The sequence below is a fragment of the Embiotoca jacksoni genome, unplaced genomic scaffold (assembly GCF_022577435.1).
Source record: "Embiotoca jacksoni isolate LCO1_2020_lvr unplaced genomic scaffold, fEmbJac1.0.p SCAF_6, whole genome shotgun sequence".
In the NCBI taxonomy this organism is placed as follows: domain Eukaryota; kingdom Metazoa; phylum Chordata; class Actinopteri; family Embiotocidae; genus Embiotoca; species Embiotoca jacksoni.
Genome location: NW_027185414.1, coordinates 5,301,114 through 5,327,000, shown reverse-complemented (window position 1 = coordinate 5,327,000; position 25,887 = coordinate 5,301,114). Strand labels below are relative to the sequence as shown.

The following is a 25,887-nucleotide window of genomic DNA, read 5'->3' as shown; positions in this document are numbered from 1 at the left end:
ATGCGACACCGGCATCCTTTGACCCTTGATTTAAATAATTAAGGTAAAACTATGCAAAACAAAAAAAAGTGGAAAAGGAGGGATGCCTCTTCTAATATGGATCCATTATCATTCGTCATAATCAGGTTTTAGTAAGTATTTCTCATCTGAGAAAGACAGACAACGTGTAAATCCACACAGACTTCACAGTAAGTGTCTGAATGGCTACTGTTAATCCTTTAGCCTGATGGCATAACAAAATTACTAGTTCTCAGCATTTCACGTCCATAAATATTAATGACAATAAGGGCAGGCTTGTAAAAATACAAAATAAAGGTTGTAGATTAAGTAGACTGTAACGTCACAATCTAAGATGCGTTGTTTGGTGGAACCCTGAGTTTATACAGAACATCCATTACACTCTTAAATCCGCATGCCATCCACTGAGCTTTCCTTTAGTGCAAATATTTTCTGGCACTGTGCTACAAAGGTCTGCCAAATCACATCCTGTAATGTACACATGCATGTACTTACACCTATGACTGGATAATGAATGATGACGAAAAACATCCGAGATAGTGATGTCCTCGGAAAGTCACAATGAATCCAGAAATATGGGTGTCATGCTATACGTGTTTTTAAGTACCATAATATTCTCCACGAGCTCTATGTTTCAGCCCCTGCTATAACTGACGACCATGTTGAGCGCCCAGTTGGGCTACAATAACTAACTTTCCAACATGCACCAATACCCATACTACCATATGTTTTAGTATGTCCCAATCCAAGTACCAACTGCATCTGTTCCTATTTTGTAGTATGCAGCCCAGCATGCTTCACTGGCTGTTCTTACCCATAATCCTCTGCGCAGCAAAAAATACGTCATCGATTTGGTGGTGCTAATGCTCCGATTAGTTGCAATTTGCAAGAAGAAGAGAAAGAACAGTCTTCGAAAAGAAGTGTAACGTTAAGTGGAGCACTCGTTCCAAATCGCATCCTTTTTGCTTTTACTTCTAAGGTTGCACTACAGATTGCGATGGATATGACCAAGAGGGTCAAAATTCAAGGTGCATTTTTATGACATGGTAGTATGTCCCATTTGTGTGCATACTGTATACAACAGTACATACTTTGTCAGGATTGCTGCAGTACATACTTAAAGTAAAAGAAAAGTATGCAATTCTAAATGCAGCTACTGTCTTCGGTGGACATCACAGTTTAAAATCCTCCCCTCTGGATTAGTCCTCCCTTTAGTCCAAAGCTTTCACTTGTATTAAAGAAATATCAGAAATTAACAGTCTGATTTCTGTGACATCTATTGAGCACATTAATGCTCCCCAGTGGATGAACCCTTTTCATTTTGGACAAACCATGTGCTCTCTGCTTGTGCCACCCTCGGGCCAAAATGCTAACTTTGGTCAGAGACCGTCTCATAATGTAACACACAACTTACCAGTAAGTTTACAGAGAAGAATTGTGCTTTTAACAAGATCAAATCTTTGGTTTCGAATGAATTCCTGCAGATATGTCCTCAGGACAGACTTAATACCACCTAAGAACACTAAAATCATCAGTAAAGTGTTCTATTTGATAATATGGGTTCTAAAGAACATTGTAGGCTCCTAGTGTTTCTAGCAGGGCTGTGAGATTTTAGTTTGGTATATTGATGTATTCCTACCTCTAATTGTGTATTTGCACCACCAACCTAAAACACAACCGTCACCAGCAGCGCTGGCTGGTCTCACAGTCGCTGGCAGAGGTTTTGCGTGAGAGATAGGCAGAGCAGTCTAGCGCCTCTGTTTCCTCCCATTCACTACCATTTGGCCGAAAGGTCAGATGGGCTATTTCAGAAATGCCCGCAGTGAAAATCAATGGGCAAATCGTGGAGCTCAGTTCCTGTTTGTTTGTTTGTTGTTGTTGGTGGGTCTGTGTTCTGTCTGTTCCATCACTGAGGCAGGGGGCCAGGCCATGCCTAATCAACGTGAGTGAGAGAACGAGAGAGAGGGAAGGCGACAGAGAGACAGAGACAAAGAGATGGAGAGAAAAGGAGACTGGGGGTGGTGGTGGTGTGGGGGGGCACAGGGAGCGATAGAGAGGGAGTTAAGGCCAGCAGAGATACATCACGATGTCAGACGCACAGACACACCGCAGCCACAGATTCATCATTGCAACCGCGTCTGCAGGCACAACTGGACGCAGGAAACGAGTGAACTGGAGAAGAAGGAGTGCGCGGAGGACAGGAGAGGAGAGAGACGAGGGGAAGAGCGGGAAGACAAATTGGCTTCCACAGCTGGCCAAAATCTGGCCAAAAGCTCCTGTTAGAGTCTGTTCAGGCCCAAAAGCAAACAATGTCATGCCAGGAACACTAATATTTCCACTGTATGGCACAGTTCATGGGAGATGGTTATCACAAACTGTCACTCAAGCACCCGTTCAGGCTACACTATTGTGCAAATTGTTAGTTCAAAACTCACTTTAGGATGCAAAGATTTTTACAGCTGTGCAGCTACAGGTGATTTCAATGCAAACTGGAACACCGGGGAAGAAGAGCTTGGCCATCACTTGACCAGCTAGGCTTATAGTGGTGGGTTGTGTCACTAGTGTAAGTGGTAGTGTTCTCTCTCCCAACTCATCAACAGGTTTCTAATGGTGTCATGCATTTTTTTTGAGTCCCAAAAGGGACAGAAACACATTTCTTTCTGCATGCTGTTAATAATACAAATTTACAGTTGATGCAACAGGTGTTTAAAAGTTATCAATTAAGAAGAAATTGCCCAAAAATAAAGAACTTTACACTCAATCACACAAATTGGGAAAGTTAGAAAGTGAGCTCACATTACCACAGATCACAACATGCCATCACCCACAGTTTTAACCACGTAATAGCCTTATTCTGCTTTAAATATAATAAACACAGCTTCTTTTATTTTGAAATGATTTGTCAGTATTAAAGGCCTCTGTCAGGTAGCTGACAATAGTGAAATGACAAGAAATAAGTGGAGAGAGAGGTATATAAAGAACATTAAAGCATCAAAGATCCCCAACTGGATGTGAACCAGGATCTTAACCCTAAAACCAGCAGTGTCCTCTTTTAGGTTTCTTTGCAACAGTCTGAGAATAACACCAATTTAATGCTAAGATGTGTGAGCGAGCACAGCGCTCGGAGCATTTGTGCTGTCAGAATTAAAACAACAGAATACTTAAAGAAAGATTGAGATCACTTCGAATGGACTGTCGAAGGACTACAGATGCACATAGGCAAAGTAACACCGCAGGAAATGACTAAGTGCTAGAGCTGAACATGCTTGCACATGTTCAGCTCTTGATTCATATTCCGTTCGTCTTGTTTCTGTGGTGTGAACACACTGCTGGAAAGCAGCGCGGAGCTTAGTCAAGCTTCCCCCGATAAATAAAGGTTAAAAAATGGTTAACACAGTCTGTCTCCTGCTGACAGCCCAATCACTGACTGACTTTTAGATGGTGTGGGAGGGACCATGAGAGAGCGCATGGTCTCCTCTCCTCTCCTCTCCTCTCCTCTCCTCTCCTCTCCTCTCCTCTCCTCTCCTCTTCCCATTCTTCCACATTACCATGCCCTCACAGCAACACTCCACTTCTAGCTCAGAGTGATTCCAGAAGACTTGTGTGAAACCGAGTGCTCTCCAATGGGAATCTCAAAGGTTTTTGTTAGAATAATTTTCCTCAAATATTTTTTCTTCTTCAGGCACTGAGAGATTTTTTTCGCCCATTTGACGCAGCAGCATTGCTTGAAATGTCTTGAACTCCTACCAAATTAACTCTGCCCTAGCTCAACTTTGAACCTTGCACGGCTCCAATTAAAAGCCTGCAGTTGTACGTCCTTCTTTGCTGTACAAACATGTATGTTAGAATCTATGAATCCAATTAGACTTATATTAGTGGAATATAATGAAAACCTTTTTTTAAAAACATTTTTTTTTAGATGAGCATATTTACCTCCACACAATAGAGAATTGTTAATATTAATGTTGTGCATCCTAAGTCTTTGTTCAGCAGAGCATCCACTGGGCCTTGTTGCGCACATACGTGTCTTGATCGGGCTGAGATCCTCCACAAGTGACCAGGTCACAGAGAGACTGGAATCCACCCACACTGTAAGCCCCATCAGCCGGAGCCTCACACTTCCCCAGAGAGGAGAGACGCCTGTGTGTCAGAGGACAATGTAACAGCCCCTTAGTTTTTATCAGGCCAGTTATATCTGCGAGTTCATAGGCTCTCATCCTCTGGCCCTCTACAAACTGTTCTGCTCAAAGAGGCGCTCTCCCCCCGTGAGGAAGGCCCCGGGGCAGAAGCCTGCTACCCTCCTCCACGTTCTCTCCCTCTCTGTGCCGACTTTCAAAGAGAATTCCTGCTGTTCCGTGTGTCCCAATTCATAGTTGTTATGTTCTTGTCTTCTGGCCTCACAGATACACAATACATTCATTTCGCCAGAGCAGCTGCAATTGTGGTCAACTCGCGCGATCGCGACGAGAAGAACATTCACGTTCTAGTCGAGTAGAAAGATCATCTGTTTATAAACCTGCTTCTCTATTTTTTTACAATTTAGGTTATGGATTAGTTTACTGTCCTTTCACTTAATCTAATTTCTACTGGATTTCAATCATGTTTCAGAAAGATCATAAAAGGGGTTGATGTGCTTAATTTAATTATCACATAAGAAAGGTCTGTTTTGTAGGTCCTCGAGATATGCAGGCTACTAAATAGTACACTGTAACCCTATTTTTATTTGTTGCTTTGTTGTCTGTAGTTTCAACTTAAGTTTTTTTTCTTCACCCCAAGACATATTACAAGAAAAAAAATAGAACCAGGCTTTAAAAGTACCTTTGGTGTTCCTGTGTGTTTTCGAATATTACAAAGTGCTGTAATGAGAAGGAAAACAACAAAAAAAAGGAGATTTTTTTTTTTTTTTTTTTGCCTCAGAGGGAGATAGCGACTCGTCTACTTGCTGTACAAGCCTGTAGGTTCACTTTTCTCTTTGTGCGCTGGAGCACTCCTTGGGACTCAAGCGACAGGGGAATTGGGCATGCTGAGCTACGCTGGTGGCGAGGTGCCAGCCTCCTGTGCCTGGGATATAAGTGAGAGGGAGGCAGGACATGTTTCAATTAGGCAACAAACACCACACACAGAGGATAGGAGAGGAGGAAGAAGAAGAAAAAAAAACTCACCCTCATCAGCTAACTTCTCCCTTCTGACCTCTCCCAAAAATACACTTCCCTGAACCGCTGTGCCCCACCTCTTCTCTTCTTCTGCATTTCAAATCGTAGGTGTCATTTTTGTGGAATTCTTTTGAGAAGGACAGTAGCGGGGGTCTTTGTGAGGTGATGCTAAGTGTGCCAGCTCGGCCTGCATGTTTCCATTAGATTGTCATGTTGGCTAATTAGAGAGCGGCAGCATGATTCACCTTGTTAATTAGGAGGACTTGCACACCATGTGCCTGGGGGCGGTGTGGGGAAGAAGAGCCCAGCCTCAGAGCCCGCTAGTCGCCTGCTGCCTATGAAGATTCCCCTTCTCATCTACCTTCCTTTCACTCCTTTTTTTTTGATTTGGAAATGAATAAATCATTGAGATCGTCCTCTCTCGGAGTGTGAATATCTGAGTTCTCGTCTTTTCCTGGATGCAAATTAGGCGTGATCAATAGAAGGTGACGAGAGGCGAATCTAAATGTTAAAAAAAAGAGGAGAGCGACAGGGAGAGAGAAGACTGCTAGACGAAGCACGGCAGCATAGAAAGAGACAAAGCGAGAGAACATTTAAAGCAGGAAATTTTCCCTTAGATAAGCAGTATTTTTAATGATCACCACTCTCCCCCCGTCGCTCCGGTGTAACACCATCAGAATCTGCTTAACACTGATTTCTGGCTCCCTCATTCAACACAGTTCCTTGGCAAAATGTGTCGAGCAAATGTTATTATTTATAGAAATAATACTCTGAAGTAAAGGCATCAAGTCTCTAACACACATTCAATTTATCCACATATTTTGCGCTGTCCCTTTATACAGATTCCCTGCAAATAAATTGCAGATGATGAAGAACCGCAGGGTCATGATAGTGACACTCACATAATGACCTTAGCTCCAGGGACCACTGAGGGCTTTAAATAATTGGTCTTTGGCCCTGGAAGCCCTTCTGACATACTCAGCTTCAGAGGAAAAGCAGGCTGTGCCAAGACTATTAGCTCATGCATGTAGTTTGAATTCATCTCCATAGGTAAAATACTATAATCATAAACAGATTCACCAGAATATTCAAGGAGATTTGTGTTTAAATGAGACGACGAAACAGAATTTTAAAGCATTTTTCATCTCTTTATTGCACATTTTCAACCTCAAATGATTTATTGTCAGGATGATTGATATCAGTGCAACAACACAAACAAATAGTTTTAAGTGCTGCACATGCTAAGTGTGAAGCTATACTGGTAAACATGCCATGAAAACAACATACTGTACCAAATCTATGCATATGTTGAGTATATTACAACATAGTGTAACTTTACACCTATAAGGGCTCAACTCATGCAAATATACATGCTGTATATTTTCATATACAAATTCTGGACTATATGTAATTATTGAGTTCTGATGATGAAGCCATACGTGCCTCTATCCAGTTTTAATACACAGTCTTCTCTGCATTAGCAGGTCGGGGCTCAACTCGTCTCTTTGTAGTGCAGATGGAGAAATGAAACCTGATTGGTTACTGCAAATGGCCCTTCTCCCTGCAGCAAACTAACTGCCAGGCACTTCACATGAAGGAAGGCCTTAAGATGCAGCTCACAGATGTTCATGTAATGTCGGCCATGTGGGTGTCAGGTGAATGAGAGGCATGGATTACAGACGTACATAAAACACATACATAAAATGTCAACACACACTCATGTTAGGTAGTGGGAAACTTGCACAAAGGAACACGCACTGAGCACCTGAATGTATGTATATAAGAATGTTTTTATTTTTTATTAATTCATATGAACTGATCATTTTTAAAAAAAAATTTGTTTAACCAATTCCTCATGGTGTCAGCTTTATGAAACATTTGTATACACAGATTTGATCTTCATTCTTGATACAGCAAACTAAGAACATTTTCAGATTAATCAATGTTAGGCAGGTTATAACAAAAAAAAAACATATCAATATGCACAAATAATTTTTGTATTTCGTTTCAAGTTCGAAGTCATTGAATAACGAATAAAGATACATTATTATTAGGTTAGTGCCTCTGTAAACCTGCGTGTAGACGGTGTTAATATCAGCATGTAACAGGCTCTCAATAATAATAATTGCTTACTGATGTTTAGCAAGTTTAATGTCTACCATATTCGCCATACTAATTTAAGGTGTTAGCATGCAAGAATTTATAATTAGCACAAAATAGAAAGCTGACAGAGCTGATGGGCTTGTTATACATTTTGCAGGGATTTAGGCATAAAACAAAGTTCTGCACAGTGAAGAGGGAGGAGGACACAATGCCGATTGAGTATCATGTTTTGCCTCGCCTTGGTGTGAAAAGTAAGGTGCCTTAGGTTTAGCCACCAAAAAGCACAAGGTTGGATTATGATAAGATCATGGTTTGGGTTAAAATAAATAATGTTACATAACCAATTTTACGTAAATTTAATAAGTTACGTTATTTAAGTAATTTACTTATATTACGTATATTTTTTTTATTATTATTTTAGACTCAAACGCCTGTCTTCTGGGTGAAAGTCCTTAGTTTGATGCATCCGAGCACTGATTGCATGATCTCCTGCTTCGACCCTAAAGTCTTACATGTATGTGTGTGTACTTTTCACACATCAGCGAGGCACAATGTGACACTGTCACGGTGTCCTCTAGTGGACTAACAGATGTTTTACACACTTTTGTGTGATATGCTGAACCATACCCAGCATTAGTACAATGTTCCTAAAATAATTTAGATTGTCAATTATTAATTTCGATCCTACTTCCTCCTCGACACTCAAACACATTTTCCATCATACCCTGTAGCTCGGCCTCTTAGCAACAGCGCAGTAGTGGATAAGATATTTGATTCCTGCTGGAGTCACCCACTCTTGTTTAAAATATATGCACTCTACCAAGGGTGAATTAAAAGCATTCACCGAACGTAGCATATGGTATGTCTATATACTCTGCAGCCCCCTGCTGTGTCCTGTTGGACCAGAGATTTCAAGGGGGAGGTTATGAGACAGGCCAACTCAAAACCTGTGGTCTGGCTTATATTCTGCGGTCTTTGCAGGGCAGACAGCCCTTTAGCTTCCTTCACAGCCCCATAGCTGCTCGTGACGTCAAGCAGAGCGTGTTCTGCTCTACCAAGGACATCTGTCTGTAAGCGTCTGGAGGGCCGCGAGCAGCCCCTCAGGCCAGGAGCAGGGGGGCGGAGAGAAAAAGCCTTTGTTAAAAACAGCAGAGATGGAGAACGGCAGGTTGGCCATCATGGCTCCTACAGCTCATCCTCCTCCTCACTCCGAGCGTATCAGACCGCTCGAAGGTTCTTGCTGTATTTTGGACATTTTTGCATCATAAGGGAACATACAGCTCTTTCTTCTGTGATGAGAAAAAGCCCTGTTATTTCTTATTTAGGTCTTGACAGGCACTTTTACAGATCTATTAAGGGTACAGAGCTTGAAGTTAGACTTGTAAATAAATCAAGATGTGGGAAACAGGTGACTAAAAAAACAGTAGAAAGACAGCCAAACCGATCCAATTATTTTCTGTTGCACACACTCAGACCAATTCAAGCGTGCTTTCCTATTTTCTAGTTCAAATTTTTGTGTAATAATATACACAACTATAAAACTTACGAAATCTAAAACATGCACAGACTGCTGGTTTCTCCCTTCAAGGCATCTTAATATGCAGCTGTCTGTTATAATTATTGATACATAAACCAGTTGTGATTCAGTCAAAACTTCATTTTGAGAAATTCATGTATTTTGAAATCTGAATTCAGTGAACATAATTAACATTTGTAAAAACAAAGGAGGAAACTTTTTTTTATTTTTTTACTTTCAGCTTTTTAGCTGATTCAGCTTGTGTGTATTAAACTAGCCATTTACGCTGCTGACAAATATCAACATCCTTCAAACTAGAGTATTCAGTCCTCTTTAAATATGATTTTGGAGGAATCTTTCTGGACATAACTCCTTGACACGAGTAATCTAATGAATACATGTAATTTCAAATCCAGGGCCGGAATTTTTCAAGTTTATCAAACCTATTTAATTCAGACTCATGGCTAGAAAAAAATATTGAAATTGGGTGGAGGGTAATTTCATAATACCCAATATCCAATGTTTTTACTGGCACAAAACATGAGAGGATGTCATCAAAGTGTTAACTGATATACACTTAGCAGGATGCTCGACATTTGTAAGAGAGCTTTGTGCAGCAGCATCAAACATTTTCATGGCAATGTACACATTTGTATTTCCTTGCACTTTTCACAATGTTGGCGCACTCACCATACAATTGTCACCTAACATTGTGCTGTATGCACACAAACTAAAACCTTTATCTAACAAAGCTGTATATTGATTCTGTGGGGTATCTCAAAAATGTTCTACATCTCCTGACCTTTGCTGATAATTTGACTTTACAAGTCCCAGTTCCCTGCTTCCAAAGGGCAGACAGGCTTACTGGAAGAACTGGTATTTAAGCGACTTTGGAACAGCACATATTTATTCGGCACCATTGATCGGACCTGGCAAATGTATGCATCCTGTCAGCTGCTTGTTTCTCCAGTCTGCGAAGAATCTCAGTAGTGACCTTTGGCAATTGTTCTACCTATTGCCGAACATTGCTGACACAGTACTCCAGAAGGTACATGGAGATTGTTGCACTTGGATGTCACAGTGTTGCTTTCCATTTTTTGTCTCCACAAGATCCAAAAAAGATGCTCTAGTGGGAAGTCACTGCAAAATAACAATTTGGTATTACGCCAAAGCGTCAGTCAGCTTGAGAATACCGTATCGGTGTCACGTTTTGCCTCATAGCATGAAGGGGAAGGTGTGTTCAGTTTAGGCAACAATAATCACGTGGCTAAGTTTAGGAACAGATCATGGTTTGGATTTAATGTGAGATGGTCACAATTTGGGCGCAATTTGGTTTGGTTTAAGCACCAGTTACTTAAATGTTACACAGGTTAAATACGTTACATTATATAAGGAACTACTTACATAGTTTCCCATGTGTAAGTGCTGTGTTTGTCCCATTCAACCTCCCCCAATCTCTTCTCTATAGCGACTTCATAAGTCTTTGCTCTTTCCCCCTTTGATGGTCATACATGCCTTATCTTTTTACACCTAGGCGAGGCAAAACATGACACTAATGCAGTATCATCTAGTGGACGGATGGTGTATTACAGGCTTTGGCGTAGGGTGACCGGGCTACACGCTTTATGTAGGACTGCACGGCACTTTTATCCCTTGTGCTACATATTGAGACAATGTCCCACATTTTAATTGGCTCCACTTTTCAAAACGCAGCTACATTCCCACTTGTGTCCAAAAATGATTTACAGATAAATAAGGAAACAGAAGTATTACACTCCCAACCATGCAGGTCAGCAGACTGTGGTACTAAGCTAGCAACACATAAGACCAGTTACTGTAAACCTTCAGCTTTCTTTTATGCTTACTGAATTATTTAGTTTTGTAGTTCAGAAAGTTGCATTCAAATAAAATATATTTGTGGAGTTATTCACATGCTAAAGATCTAGCCTGTAATCTACATCGTCTATCATGTTTTTATTTTCAAAGTTGGATAGACATCACAAATTTTAGACCACCTCTCAACACTGGTACATGTCCCACATTGTCCCGCACAAACATACTCTCCTTACCTCACATTTGGTTTGTTGTAATCTGGTCACCCAATTTGGAGGGATACTGACCTGAAAATATATTTAATGTACCAATCTGTAAAATCATTAGAAGTTCTGTGGAATAAAAACAGCAGAAGTAAAGATGAAGAGCAGTAGCATATTACAACGTACAAACAGAGACTGATGGCTTCCGAGTGTTACTTTTTGTGCATGTGCCTAGATGGACATAAATAATCTAAATGTCAAAATTAAATGGTAGTCAGGACAACAACAACAAAAAACACGTAAGAAAAAGCAGATCTATGATAGCCTGGCCCAACTCTGGTTTGTATCAGTTGGCAGTTGTCAAGGGAAGGTAGGCCCGGCGTAGTGGCACCAGATTGAAATCAGAAATCAGTCTCCCAGTGTCATGGCGGCCACTTCACTGACGGGAAACGCAGACTGCAGGGTTGCAGATGGTAAAATGAAGTCTTCATTTATCATACAGTCATAAATCTGAAAATGCAGGCAGTTGCTGTGGGCGCTGGGAGCCCATGCCTGGTGCCAACTGCCAGCCAGAGATGCCGGCATCCTGGTGCCATCAGTGAGATAGCAGACCCCTCTCTCTCTCTCTCTCTCTCTCTCTTTCTCTCTCTCTTCTCTCTCTCTCTCTCTCTCTCTCTCTCTCTCTCTCTCTCTCTCTCTCTCTCTCTCTCTTTCTCTCTCTCTCTCTGTCTCTCTCTCTGTCTCTCCCTCTCTTGCTCTGTCGCTCTGCCTTGGCTCACTTTGCAGCAGGATTCTTTAAGGTCAGGCCCGGAGAGATTTGTGTGTTGTTTGTGGCTAAGCCTAATACGGTTAGCATTGATAACATAATGCTACTTTTTCCATGTGGACAGGGGCAATAATCGTTTCCACGTCCAGCCACGCTTCCCAGTTTGTGACTCCATTATAACCTCTGTATAGATTTGCATAGCAGTAAGAGCCCAACTCAACACTGATGAATTCAATTCCCAAACATGTCCATATTATTGCTTTTATTTGTTTTAACTGCAGCATCTGTATTTTCACCACCATCCACTGAAAAAAGGGTTTTATGTATTCAGCTGGTTGATACCGCTGCTATTATTTCCCCTACTTTGTGTTGTCAGCGTGTTTGAATCTTTCAACAGTTCCGCCGTGCTAAATGTGAAGTGGCAACACCCTAAAGGGCATGCCTAGCCAGCGGGGCTTTCGGGAAAAAAAAAAATCAGAGGCAACTGCATGCACATTTTAGATCAGACTTTGTACACCAAAACAACCTTTTACAGAGCGACATCTGAAAGTAACATGAAATTTTCCCCTGATCAGACAACATACATGCCTCACACAAACACCAGCGCCCAGCGAACACATGCTGGGAGATAACATAAAAGAACATGAAAGACATCAAGGCACACATTGATTGTCCCTGTTCGCTTCAACCCGGGCCTCTCTCCCCAGCGGGCAGGCACGCAGGCAAGCTGGTGGGTAGGCATTCCCTTTGCAGTGGCCAAGATTGATAGGCACGTGTGTGTGTGTGTGTGTGTGTGTGTGTGTGCGCGCGTGTGTGTGTGTGTATGTGTGTGTGTGTGTGTGTGTGTGTGTGTGTGTGTTTGTGTGTACACACTGTGTGTACATGTTGGAGAGAGTGCTGACACCCTCTGTGCCATGGCCCCAGGCCCTCACACCTCCGCCCAATAGAAAGGGCAGCTCCCAGCGACGCTGGATTCCCCCCCAACCCTGCAGCTAGACATGACATTACCTTGGGCAGTGCCACCCCCCCCCCCCCATCCCCTGCTCATACATCACAAACTGCAAAAATCACAACAGTACCATGTGACTACACACACGCATACACACACACAATCTTTGAGAGGAGCTCTGTTAATGGCTGACAGCAGTCTTCCATTTTGTTCAGCTCAGGAGAGTATTGTGCTTACAAACCGCAGATGGACAGATGAAAAGGGAAATCAGTCTTCCTAATTTTAATTCTTACATTTGGTCCTGCATTTGTTGTATTGTTCTCGCATCCTCACCCTGTCACACTGTGTGTGACAGTTTTGCTTGCAAATGCTATTAAAAAATGTGAAACAGGGGCCACTTTTTTGACCTTTATTTGGTTGAGACACTCAGAGAGAGCACCGTCAGTGCTACCAAGTAAAACGTTTACTTCAAGCAGGTAGGTATCATAAATGGTTATTTATAATGGAGGATTGTAAATATCAAAAATCACTTTTGATTACATGTATGTTGTAGAATTGGTTGTTAAGGAGGCCATTCGTGCATATTGATGTCTTGTTCGTGAGATACTTCCCAACCCAAACAGATGCAAACAGATGATACTGTGGCGATACAGTACCATGTATAGTACAGAAGTTTACTTTATGATCTCTGTGTTCTTTCTTCACCAGATGCAACAACAGGAACTGGCCCAGATGAGGCAGAGAGATGCCAACCTTACAGCACTAGCCGCCATCGGCCCCCGAAAAAAACGTAAAGTGGATTCACCAGGGGCCACACCATCAGGGACCGAGGTAAGACCGTGACTGAATCTTTATTTATTGTCAGATTTGTTTTGTCCAAAAACAGTGCTCCTGACAAAACAAGGTCCAAATCTTACTTTGGAAGAAATCTTTCCAGTAAAACACAGAGAACTTTCAAGGTGAAACATTTTATTTATTTTACAGATTTTATTCTACTATTTGTGATAGATTAGAGAAAAGCAGGGCAGGAATAATTTGTGATAATGATATCTAACTCATCATCACTTCATCTGACATCTTAACTTTTAACTGAATGCTTCAAACTTGTCGTGTGTCTGTAGGTAAAGGTTTGTGGTGAACTTGACTTGGTCATTGTATGAGTCTTCGGACATTGTTAACACAAGTATATTTGTTCGAGGACAATTAATAATCTACAGTAGGCTGTGGCTTTGTAGTTATTGATTATGCACTTAGATCTAACTGTTGGCTGCATAAAAGGGGCCATTGATAATTTATCATATGGTTGGAACTCTCAACCTAATAGCTACTGTAATGAGCTTATACTGTATATCAGTGGTAAATAGTGCATCTTGTTACAGGCATCCTGCCTCAGTGCAGCCAGCCTGGCTAATTTAACAAGAGAGCTTGAACCCAACCACTTTGGAAAACAGTTTCTTTCTGCACTCCAATAACAGTGATAAATAGAGAAATAATGGTTTATTGGTTGTTGTTATATATATTTCCCATTTAATTATAGGTTACCAATCGATTATGAGCATTCAAGTAGACTTATTTTATGAGAACATTTGAGAACATCAACATGAACAATACAAACACAAAGGCACAAATCAATATACAAATAACAAATCATTAAAATGAGAAGCAGACATGGTTTTAGAGCGATTGATGCAACAAGCACCCTGATAAACTATAAAGAGACACCACTGTGGGTGGTGTGTGGTATCCACATGGGCCAGTCAAAGGTTGGCCATCATCCTGCATTACACTGTTCTATCATATCTCAGGTGAGACGAAGGAGATCACAACGGAACATGTCAGTGTCTGGTGAACAGTCAGTTCTTGCTGTCACCGACTTAGACACAGGAGCAATGGGCAGGTGTAAAGACCTGAGCGACTTTGATAAGGGCCACACGACTTAGAAACAGTAAGGCATGTGGGGCGTTCTCAGTCAGCAGCGGTCCACAGATGGACAAAAGAAGAACAAGTCAGCTGCTACAACTTCTAGGACTTAATTGCGGCTAAGTTCTTGGTGCAAGATATCACAAAGCACCTTCTGAGGTCGTACAGACTTTTGTTCTGTGGTACGTCGGAGCTGCTGAGGCGTCTCACATTAGGTAGCAGTGGTCACTTTTATTACATCTGTGCTCATATATATATTTTTGCTGAGTGGCCACAGATTAAGTTCAGCACCTTTACTCCCGCAGAACTGAGCTGGTTGTTTGCGCAGCGAAGGTTGTTTGGTGTTGAGCTGGAGACACACTCTGCAGCCCTCTAAACATTTGTTTCCTTTTTGTTTATCTAATGAGTGAATGAAGATGATCAAATGTAAATGACTGCTAAGAGTCATGAGCTAATACCTTTTTGAAAGCACCAGGGAGCAGGTTTTGTTTGTGGACATGGCTATTTGTCGGTCTCCCTTTACTTAGCCCCTTGATACTTAAACCTTTAAGCATTAGCCAAGTTTAGATGTGTCTAATGGCTTACTCTCAACAATTTAAGTTAGAAAACACAACATAGATTTGAGGAAATATCTGTGTAAGTTACAGAGGGCACGGTGACTTACTTCCATGTGACTATCCTCGTCTGTTTTTAATTAATCTGGAGTGTTTTTTTTTTTTTTACCAAGACATGTTTCCAGATAGATGTTCCATAAGAAGCCACTTTAGTATCACATTTCTCCAGCACAGGGTTATACATGAAGTCATGCACAGTCGCTGTACCAAGTCACATTTTCCTTTAGGCAGCAGGAGGGAAACATTTAAATTCCACATATTCATCTGTAAATATGATGAATCTAAAATAAGGCTGAATTTTGAATGTCAATTGGTCATTTTAATAACCTGCTTATCGAGATGCATCTTCACATCCTTCGCTTAGCAGCAGTGTGTTGCAGAGCAGCATAGTAATGCACCCAGCAAAAAAGCATAAATAACAAAATAAAAGCATTACTTCTGGTCCTTGAGTGCAGTGCCAACCTCTTTCAGAATGTTTTACCCTGATGGGTATTAGCCCGCGACCTTCTGCTGCATTCAGAAAAAAAAAGCTGCTTTCTCAAACTGCTTCTCCAAATGCAGTTACACAACATAAACATGAATATATATGATGGTGGAGTTGTTGTCTTTTTTCTCTATTTTTTAATGTCCTGTATATGTTTAATTAGAAGGCATAATGAAGTGAAGTCACAGTGTGCTACTCCTCTGGAGTGATTGCAGAGGGGGCGGAGGAGGAATCTTAACTTATTTTCACTTCGTTTTCACCTCCTCACATTTCTTCATTTCACATGGGCTGGAAGCGCCCGCGGCGTTCTCTTTCCCTTCTCCAGAGCAAAGTGAATGTGACTTTTCTAAGGGGGTCACAGGATGCCTGGAGGCCTGTGGGTGTTACTGGACTGTTGCCTGCTCTTAGCTTCACTGAGGGGCTTGTCATAGATTTCATCTCCACAGAAATGAGCCGGGGGGCCCTGGCCAGGAGCACAAGCAGCCAACGTTATGAAGGGCCCACGCTGATTATTTCCCTCTGACATCGCATCCTGAGCTTTCCGCATTAATCCCAGACAAAGGCAGCCCTTCAGTGCTGTGCCAGAGCTCAAATTAGGAGCCAGATAATAGCCTTGTTGAGATCCTGTTCTGTTCACTGAGAGGCAGAGCTCCTGTTGAAATCCTCCTCTTCAATACTCCTTCCTTCCTGCTTCTTTCCCTCGTCAGACCACCTTTCCGCCTTGTTCGGACTGTGACGGAATTCAGGTGACACAATTTCCCTCCATGCTCCCCGACCCGACCCCCCGTTCACCCACCTTTAATTCGATGGTGGCTCGGCTGGACTTGGGCCCGTGCCTGGATGTGCATCGCCACGGGCTGCGAAACTGATAGCCAGTCAAGACTGGAGTATCTGTCTCCAGCCTGATCTAGTCTGCAGGAGGGAACAAAGGGGGTCTTACAGGGCTCCTCGGGGTGGATTAGTTCCAAGGAGCCAATGGCTGGGGCTGCTGGCTGGCTCGCTCGAAGAGGGCCTGCTGTGGCCCCAGCGGTGGGTCACTGCACAGGCAGGGGCCGCACAGGCAACACACACCCGCAACTCTGCCTGCGGCTCAATTGTCCCGATCCATACAGGCCTAACACAGCAATCAGCACACACAGGCTTTTTAAGTCCGGCACAAAAGTCGAGGGTGAGCGACCATGAAAGGGGTGGAGGGATGACGTGCAAGGACAAAGGGCAGTTGAAGGTGGATGGAAATGAGAACACGGCACAGATGACCTTTGCCCTTGAGATGTTAGCTTGAAGATGTGTAATACTATAATGCCTAATTAAAAAAGTGTGACGTTACTGGAAAATAATATCTTAATTCCTCAAATCACCTCTATAGAAAATGTACACAACATCAAACACCGCAGGCTGATTCTGAATTCTTTGAATGTATTTTGAAGCCCAGCTATTAGCATCTGGTGCTGCAGCTCAACAGTACATGAAGCATACTGCAGGTAGACTGTATGTTTAGTCCTGTGCTCCTCTCCAGCTGTACCAACATCTGTACGTTGTATGTAGAGGAGATGAAGATGGATTTTAGCTCAGTGAATCACGGATGGCAGACAGACTGTCAAATAGAGCTTCATTCATAATGATTATTCCATCACACCCTTTACTTTTGGTCCTTTCACACATTTAACATGATTTGAACACTTTACTGTTTAATTTCCTCCTCCATTGATTTTTCTATTTTTTGATCACCTCTTCTCTTGTTTGGTGAATCTTGTCTGAGATGTAAGGCTTCTGTTTGTGCTTAGCTTATGAGCGACGAGATAAAGACTCGTTCTGTACATCTAAGGTTAGCATTGAAGGCTCCGCCGTGTAAAATGTGCCTCGGTGCACAATGTCCTGCAGTGTTAAACACGCTCAGAGCTTTGAAACATCCTTGACACATTTACGAGCTCAGAGTTATCATCCAGGCACTTAGGCCATTTATCACATCAAAGGAAGAGCTTTGTTTGTTGACGTAAAAGCGACAATAGCAGCTAAATTGCCCCAGTTTGTGCAGCCACCCTGGCTTTCTCCTATCTGTCTCGACCAGGCGCAACGCAAGGGACAAAGGTAGGCGAGCGGTTTAATAGTGAGCACAGTCTATTTTTCCATTTGAATTCATTTCACCTTCTTTCTTTGAGGCTGTAGATCAGAAAGAAGGAGTGAGGCAATAGAGTGAGAGGCATGGGGAGAGAGGGGGGAAAAAGCACAAGGAAAACTGATGCCCTTTCCTCCAGCTAAATTAACAGGAATCACGTGGAAAACAATCTGAGTCTCCAATGAAGGAGGGAGGAGGGAGGGAGGGGGGGGGACCATTAAAATTAGCCCCGAGCTATGGACTGCACCCAATATCACTAAAGCTGCACTCACTACAGATGTGGAGGCTGGCTTACAGGCAAACTATGCTCTGTTCTATAGCTACAATTAAAATCAACCTCGCTGCCAAAAAATAGGAGGGGGAAAGAGGGGGTAGAAAGGCAGACATGAAACATCAAAGACAGATTGAAATGTGTAGTCAGTAATAAGAGTGGTCTCCAAGCCCCGAGGTTCTCCACGGTCCCCTTGTTAATGAGAAATTTTGACCTCTGGTTTGTAAGTTAAACTTGTAATCTCGGTTAATGAAGTAAATCAATCCCAACTCGGGAGTGTTCAGTGTCTCTCCCTTTGCCTTCTCCCCGCCAACCTCCCCTCTGTCCTTCTCTTTTGTGCTGTTCTCCTTCGCCTACTCCTCCTCCTCCTGTGTCCCTCCCAATGTGCCGCCTGGGAGTAAAATGGCCAGGTCTTCAACCAGACAAACAGGAAGCTCAGAGAGTACGAGGGTTCCGGAGCTGGAGGGGGGGGTGTAAGCACTCAGAGGACTCGGACCAACCAGGCTGTTTGGTTAAGAAGGAGACAGGCCAGCTGAACGCCAGTACCAGGGACTGCATGAAGGAAAACACTCGCTCCTCCTCCTCCTCCCCCTCCTCCTCCTCATCTTTTTCCCCTTCTCTCCCCAGAGTCTTCTGAGGTTAGTGTTTGGTTAAAAAGTCATGCCTGCTTTGCTGGTGTGGAAGGACTAGTGGCAGTAATGAGCAAACACACTCACTTCAGCTTCCTCCTGTTTTGTGCAACCTCCCTGCTCGTCTTACCCTCCTCTCACTCCTCTTCATGTCCAAACCACACACACTGTGACGGATTTTAATGGAAAAGACAGCTAACTGAACCTTTTTCTTTTAGTTTCTTAAACATTCGGAGCTCCACTTTTGCTCTTAACCATATGGAGGCTTGTGTTAAATCCACTGAGTGCATTGACATTAACCTCCGATTAGCTGTTGCATTTATTTATTTATTTCACCTCTAAACTAATTCAGGGTGGGAACTGAAGTAGAACGCAATGACTTTAGCTTGACTTACATCGGGATGTAATGAAGCAGAAGGATTCCTTTGTGGGTTCCCCGTCTCTACACACCACATACATATGATTAAAGAGGGCACAGACAGGCTGCTATTGGTTTTTATAATGTCAAGAAGATTGTAATGTTGGTCCGACTTAATGTCTCAGGGCTATTCTGTATTTCCAGTGAGGACACAAAAGGAGACAGAGTTGAGTCTCAGGAATGGTTTCAGGGGTTCATTGGCCGAATGCCACACGTTCTTAGAGCTTTAACACAGTGCACTTTGCCAACTTTCCCTTCCTACATGACGCACAGCAATGTGGTACCCACCACTCGGCTTTGCACTCTGTACCATGGGTTAAAGCATTGGAAATGGAGCTATAGCATTAGCATGGAAAGATAAATACATTTTTTTGTTTGCTTCAGTTGTGTGGAAAACTTTTTCCCCCTACATAATGGAATACTTTGTACAAAACATGAAACATATGTCATAGATCGATCTACATTGTTTCATTTTCTCGTTTCCAATATAACAGTGAAGTGGGAGAATGTTTTCCTCGTAGTTTTTCCCCACTAACAGTGTTACCTTTAAGGACAACCACAACATTACTGAACCCAGAATCATGGATGAATACACGATACCACGGGTTTATACTATGACCATCGCATAATACATTCTACGTGATATTACATCGTAGCCACGGACCTCACTTCCCATCATGCCTACTTGTGGAATGAGTAGTTTGCTAAGTTTGCTGTTTGATGGTACTTTGTGTTCGCAGTGTGTCTGTTCACTGCATGTAAGTAATTGTCATATTGTCCTGGTCTGGTTTTAATCATTAGTGAAGTGGCTTTACATTTCTTGATTGGAGCTGTATTTCTCAATGGTAATTTGTTGAATTCATCGATTTTGTAATAACACATTAAAGGATTGATTTTACTCATATCTGTTTTTCTGTCAATCAGTCTGTGCTTTAAACCAGAACTCAGATTGATGATTGCGCTTGACATTATAATATTATTATCATAGTTGTGGAGATTATCAGCATCATCTCAGAAATATACAAAATGTGACTGAATAAAACTTTAAATTGCTTGAAAAAATACTAGAGAAATGCTAAAATTAAATTGACCTTACTTGCAGATTCATTTTTTTTTCATAAAAAAATGTCATAGTTTATACACAGACTAATCTTGCCTGGTATACTACATAATTTGAGGCAAAAAAAAAAAATTGCCTCGAAATTATTAAAGTAGATTAAGCAGGATATATATATATATATATATATATATTTTTTTTTTTTTTTTATCATCGTCTAATTGTTGTACACTAAAATAAATAAAAATAATAAAACCTTTGGCCTGCTGTGCTAAAGGAAAGTCATTCAGATTCCTCCTTGGACATCAGTACCAAATATTTATGCACTATTGCAATAATCAGCTGTCAAGATATTTAACTAGAAGTGGGTGGCAGTAGAGGGAAACATGAACAAAGCTCTATGATTAATCCTCCGGGGACTATGAATGTCAGTCCATTGAATAGTTGTTAAGAAATTTCAGTTCAGACCAAAGTGATATAACAAACTACTAACTAACTATCTATCTATGATTAACATGCACATTTGTCTGATATTTGACTGCTGTTTGTCCAATTCTTTATGAAAGATTCTTCTGCTTTTGTGAACATTTGGTAACCTTTTTATGTAGGTCGTTAAATAGGAAATGATCATATAAAAACAGTCTGGGGCCACTTTTGGGGTCTGTATTATAATTTAAACACCCTGATCTTAAAGAGGATTTGATGCAAATTCAGTTTGACTCATATAAGAGTATCACAACACTCTCACAACTCCCTCCTGAAAATAACCACAAATGATTGCGGTTGTGTTTGTGATGTTGAACGTCTGGTTTAATAACTTCTCGTGGTCCACATATTCCACCTGTCGTCAACCAGTCGAGTTACAAGAAATCAAGAGTTAAGTTGAATCCCTAAACGATCATCAGTTTACTGAATCCTGCCTAATGAGTATACATTTAACAATTCATTTCAAGCTAATGCAGACTATTTGTGATGCTTCTTCTTTTAATGATTCCTAAATAGACCTTACATTTACACATGTACATAAGCGCACACAGTGGTGTTAACACTATAATCTCCGTATTTAGATAAGAAGCTCTTATATATCCATATTCATGGCAAAGTAGTGATCCGCCTCATTTCTGCCTTTAAAACTTTGCCCTGAAATAATGGTTAAATATACAGTTTTGACAACAAAGTTGAGCCTCGGGCACTTAAAAGATACCCATCTTGAAGAAATTAATTACCTCCCTTGTTAATCTTGATATAATTAAATTTCTGAAGAATGAAATTTGTGGCATTTTTTTTTCTCCCCACTCCGCCTCGCTGCTATGGAGGCGGACCAATAATGGCGGGCTCTCTAGCTAGCCTGCTGGCCAGGGACATGGGGACAGCCTAACATCGTGGGCCCCATGCTGTGCTATACCGCACTGTGCAAACCCACTCTCCTCGTCCTACGCCTTCACCACTCTTAGGGATAGGCAGAGAAAACGCCTCAGTCACTGCTTTGCCATTCTGTGTTTCCTCCATCCTGGAGGAGATGGAAACTCTGGGCCTCCAGTTTCTTAACATGTGATAATGTTGTCGAAAGACTCGAGAATTTTAGAGCTGCTAATGAAGTTGTCAACACAGAGCCCCTGAAACTTACATGTGGGAGCCCTGGAGAGACCGCAGACTTCTTTCTGTTATGGCTCACTTAAGAAACTCCTGTGCCTTTGTGTGAATGTCTGTCGTTATTTATAGGACCTCCTGTGATGCTGTTAGATTTAACCCTGATTGCTTTGTGCAGCACGGCACTGGCATTACAAGGAGGTGTTATTATTGTGTTATTGTCGCCATGTGTTAAAGTTTGTTTTCTTTTGACTATAAGTTTGATGTCCGTTTCATTGTCAGCTGTCAAGGTTTGATCCTGAAGAAAGTAGGAAAAAAAAAACCTGGAAAAGATCTTTCTTTAGATGCTTGTAGGGGGCGGAAGAATGCCAACGGGAGAGGAGCAGAGGTGGTGATATGTATGGAGTAGGCAAAACACTACAGCTAGGTGGCAAAACTGCCAACGTAGAGAGTAGTTTCAGTTTTCCAGAATCTGATTCAGGCTTTTTCAGTGTTGAGGTGTACATCATGCATCCTGTAAGCAACGCCTCACTGTTTAAAACTCAGCGCTAAATAATTTAGCACCGTCTTTACATTCACTGCTTTATAGCTGTTTTCTAGCAGTGTGCATTTTCCATTTTTCTGTATGTCTGTCAAAATGTTGTTTTGTGTGTGTAACATACACGTATATATTTCTAATAGTTATTGTTGTGTTTCATAATAAGTGTTGGAATATCTTTACAAATTAACCCATGATTTTTGAATAATATTGAACATGATGACATGTTGTTTAAGTGATGCAACCCGCCACTGATAAACGAAAGAATGAACTGCAACGGTCCCCTATTTAGAAATCGTAGAGAATATTTCAGACAACCATGGGTGATAGAAAAATACCTTGACTGTTTTATTTTATGTTCTAATCAAAAAGAAATAACCATTCAAAATAACCTCTCCACATAACAGATAACAACTTAACTGTATTACAGGAATGTAAATTGAAAATAGGGACATACTGGTCGTGATACCAGTATCAGGTCTAAAGTTGTGCTCATGTACTTGTACTCGTTTAACTTCTCTCATCGAATGCGCTCGATACCATTTCACGAGAACATTAAGTTAACCTCACTTTGGTTGAACCGGCAGGTGGAGGAGAGAAAGTGTTAAGTTAAGCAATCAAACAGTCTCTGCTAAGCTGTTAAAAAAGAGCTGTGAAAAACAAGAACTTTGATGAAACATCTAAACTCAATGCAGAGTTCAAGGACTTTGCTAGTTGCAGTAGACAACAACAACTTTGCAGTGAACACTGGTCAAGTGAGAGAAAATGTCCAGAGACAACCCAATAAAAATAACAGAACCCAGTACAGTTGCTCTAGAGGTCCAGTCTTTGTTGATTATTAATAATATGGGATTTTGGAGCCTTATTTGCTAGCTGGAGAACAAGTATGAGAGTCCCAGCCAGTGTTACATCGTACCAACTGTGTCATCGAAGGTGCAGGACTTTGTGAAAAAGAGTGTTGCAAAAACAGTGTGGTCTTCAGCTTCACCGCAGATATTTGATGGATATTGGACCAGCACTGTCTGCCCAGTGTCTCTCATCAGATTGGCCACATAGTGGATTGATGTAGATTTTACTAGTTGAAACTACAAACAGCAGTTTTGAGGCTGGCCCACTGGTTAAGCTAAAACAGGTGCGGTCTTCAAAGTTTTTGTAATTTTATGGTAATAAATTTTTTTATGGTTGAAATACTGCATTGTTATTATGTACTCACATCAGTAAAAGGTATTGGCAAGTGGGAAAGAGTAGTTAGTTCTGCACCTTTACAAAAGCAGTCACAAAGTGCTTCACGAGAATATAATTGTAAAAAAGAAAATACGGTTGAAAGAACTACTAATTGTAAGTACGTTTCCTTGTACTTGGTCTGCCCAGAAGGGATGTGTCCCTGGCTAAATTTTAAGCTTTCAATTTGTTCCAATAAGTCTGGCTGGCTTTTGCGGTTGAGCTGAAATCAAGAGTGAATATATTGTTGACTGGATCCGCAACCAGTGATGTACCAATCAAAGAGTTGATCGTTCCCACCCCTAAAAGCTACTGCTGTTAACTACCGCCATTATTCAACAATCTGAGCTTTTTACTACAGGCCCCAGAAGTGCCTTTTTCTCTTAGTCCCCCACTGGGAGAGGGCCTGTTTTGGCTTCCAGTTACGCCTGAGCTACCCTTCATAATCTGGACCAACCACCAGCTACTTTAGATGACAGAGATGCTCCATGCAAATGAAGATCACATCTATTACAGCTCCCTTTCTGTCCTTCATTCTAAGGACCATTTATTTCATAGTTGTTGTTAAAATGTTGTTGTGATACAGTGTCCTCTATTTTGTCTTTTAACGGGAAAACAGAACATCTAAAATTAGCTTCAGAAACTGGTGAAAGAGAACAAACAAGGCGATCCATTAGTGAGGATGGGTTATTGGCTGACTTGCCTCTTCTCATGGCGGCCCATTAAAAGTGGTAATGTCTGCCTGCAGCAGTGCCTGGGGAAGAAGAAGGAGGCCATGGAAGGCATATTTCACATGCATCAGACACTGGAATTAAATAGACCAATGTTCCCTAAAAAGACTGAAGTACATCTCTTTCTGATGTGCGTCCCGGGCAAAAATTCATTGATCTTAGAATGTCCCTTGGCAATTATAAAATATTAAATCCAAGTCGCACTTTTCGGCTCTGCTTAATTTTTTTTCCTCGCTTTTCACTGCTTTCCATTTGACCAATTTAGAAAAAAAAGTTAGAAATGGATGGGCATGAAAAAAACCAGACACTGATAATAAAGCCTGTGCCCACTTTTAGATATCTTTTGTTATGTTTCTGTATTGTTTTTGCAGAACATCTCACATCATTAAATGAAATGAGGTCCCGGCGACACTGAGTGCCTGAAACACGTCTTATTACACCATCAGAGCTGTGTTAACCAGGAGCGCTGGTGTCTGCGATTGAAGCACACGAGGGAGTGAAATTTGTATGACATCTTTATTTCTGAGCTCAAGGTCTCCTGAACTGCTGATGCCTGTTTCGGCACTCTGGGGATGACAAATATTTGTCAGCTGCTTCCCATTAGGTCTGTGGCCCTGGTGCTCGCCTCCGTGGCCCCTCCATGTCCCTCAGAGATTACAGAGGGGGTCTGCAGTTAATTGCCCAAATCATTAAATTTAACATATATCTCAATAAATATAATCAGCCAGCTGTTTGACAAGGTACACAGTTCATTAAGTCCCCTTGCTTGTTTGTCGTGTCCCTAATTAAGATTTAGGATCGATCATTGAGTGTGTAATGTACAGTGTAGCTCGGCTTGCACGGGGAGTCTCTCCGCTCCAACCAAAAAGAATGGCATCCGCTTGCTAAAGCTTCACCATTTAGCACACCGACTGCAATGGGAATTAGACATCCTGTGCTAATTAGCGAGGCCAATTAACTGTGAAATTCAGGCATTTTTGACAAATAATCTCAGCAGAATTCAGACATCAGCATTTACATGGATGTTATCAGTCCTGAATGGAGGGAGGATAAAGGCTGTTGGCTCGTGGGCTGGTTTTTGACGCCTGCTTGTGCTGCTGGAAATGTTGTGTGCTCCCATTGGAGTGTCATTTAGCACCCAGTCTAACCTTTTGTTACCGTAATATATTTTTTACATACATGTTCACTAGATTGCTGCTACTTATAAGTCATGTGTTTGCAGGTTTGTCTCTGGTTTGACCTCTAAGAAGCCGAACAAAAATGATGCTGTTGAGCATGTTTGGCGATGCTTGACCTCTATTTGCTTTTCTGAAACAAAGAGTTGGCATCACCAGAGACACTCGACGTTTCTCTGTCTCTCACTCCCATTTTGATTCATGCCCACATGTATTTTTTAGGTTGCATAAATTATGTATTTGTTGGACTAATGAACGCCCTCCACTGAGGAAACTTTGGGGCAAGTTGTGAATGGCTGGATATGGCCTCCATCACCCGCATCAGCGCTCTGATTACGTGTCACGGCACTTCTGAGCAATGAGAAGCAATTTGGCTGAAAAAGCCCTGCCTGGCCTCTCGGAGCAGTTTTTATATACACATACAACAAGGTCCAGAGAACCACAAAATGTAAACACACCTCCTGGGTCGACCTGAGACATTACACACCACCGCTTTGTTGTGTGTTTGTGTTGAGGTATGTGCAGTTACGTGTGTGTGGTCTGACTCGGTGACAACTATAAAACAGGCCCCTGCCGTCTTTA

General features: G+C 41.7%; 1 protein-coding gene across 3 annotated transcripts in view; it reads left to right on the top strand.

Moving 5' to 3' along the window:
• Positions 1-25,887, top strand: part of LOC138212820 (transcription initiation factor TFIID subunit 4-like) — a 91,740-nt gene that overhangs the window by 52,608 nt on the left and 13,245 nt on the right. For all 3 annotated transcript variants that reach the window (XM_069173404.1, XM_069173403.1, XM_069173402.1), the window contains one exon: positions 13,250-13,372. In XM_069173404.1, coding sequence (XP_069029505.1) covers positions 13,250-13,372 — 123 coding nt within the window. The remainder of the gene's footprint in view (positions 1-13,249; positions 13,373-25,887) is intronic.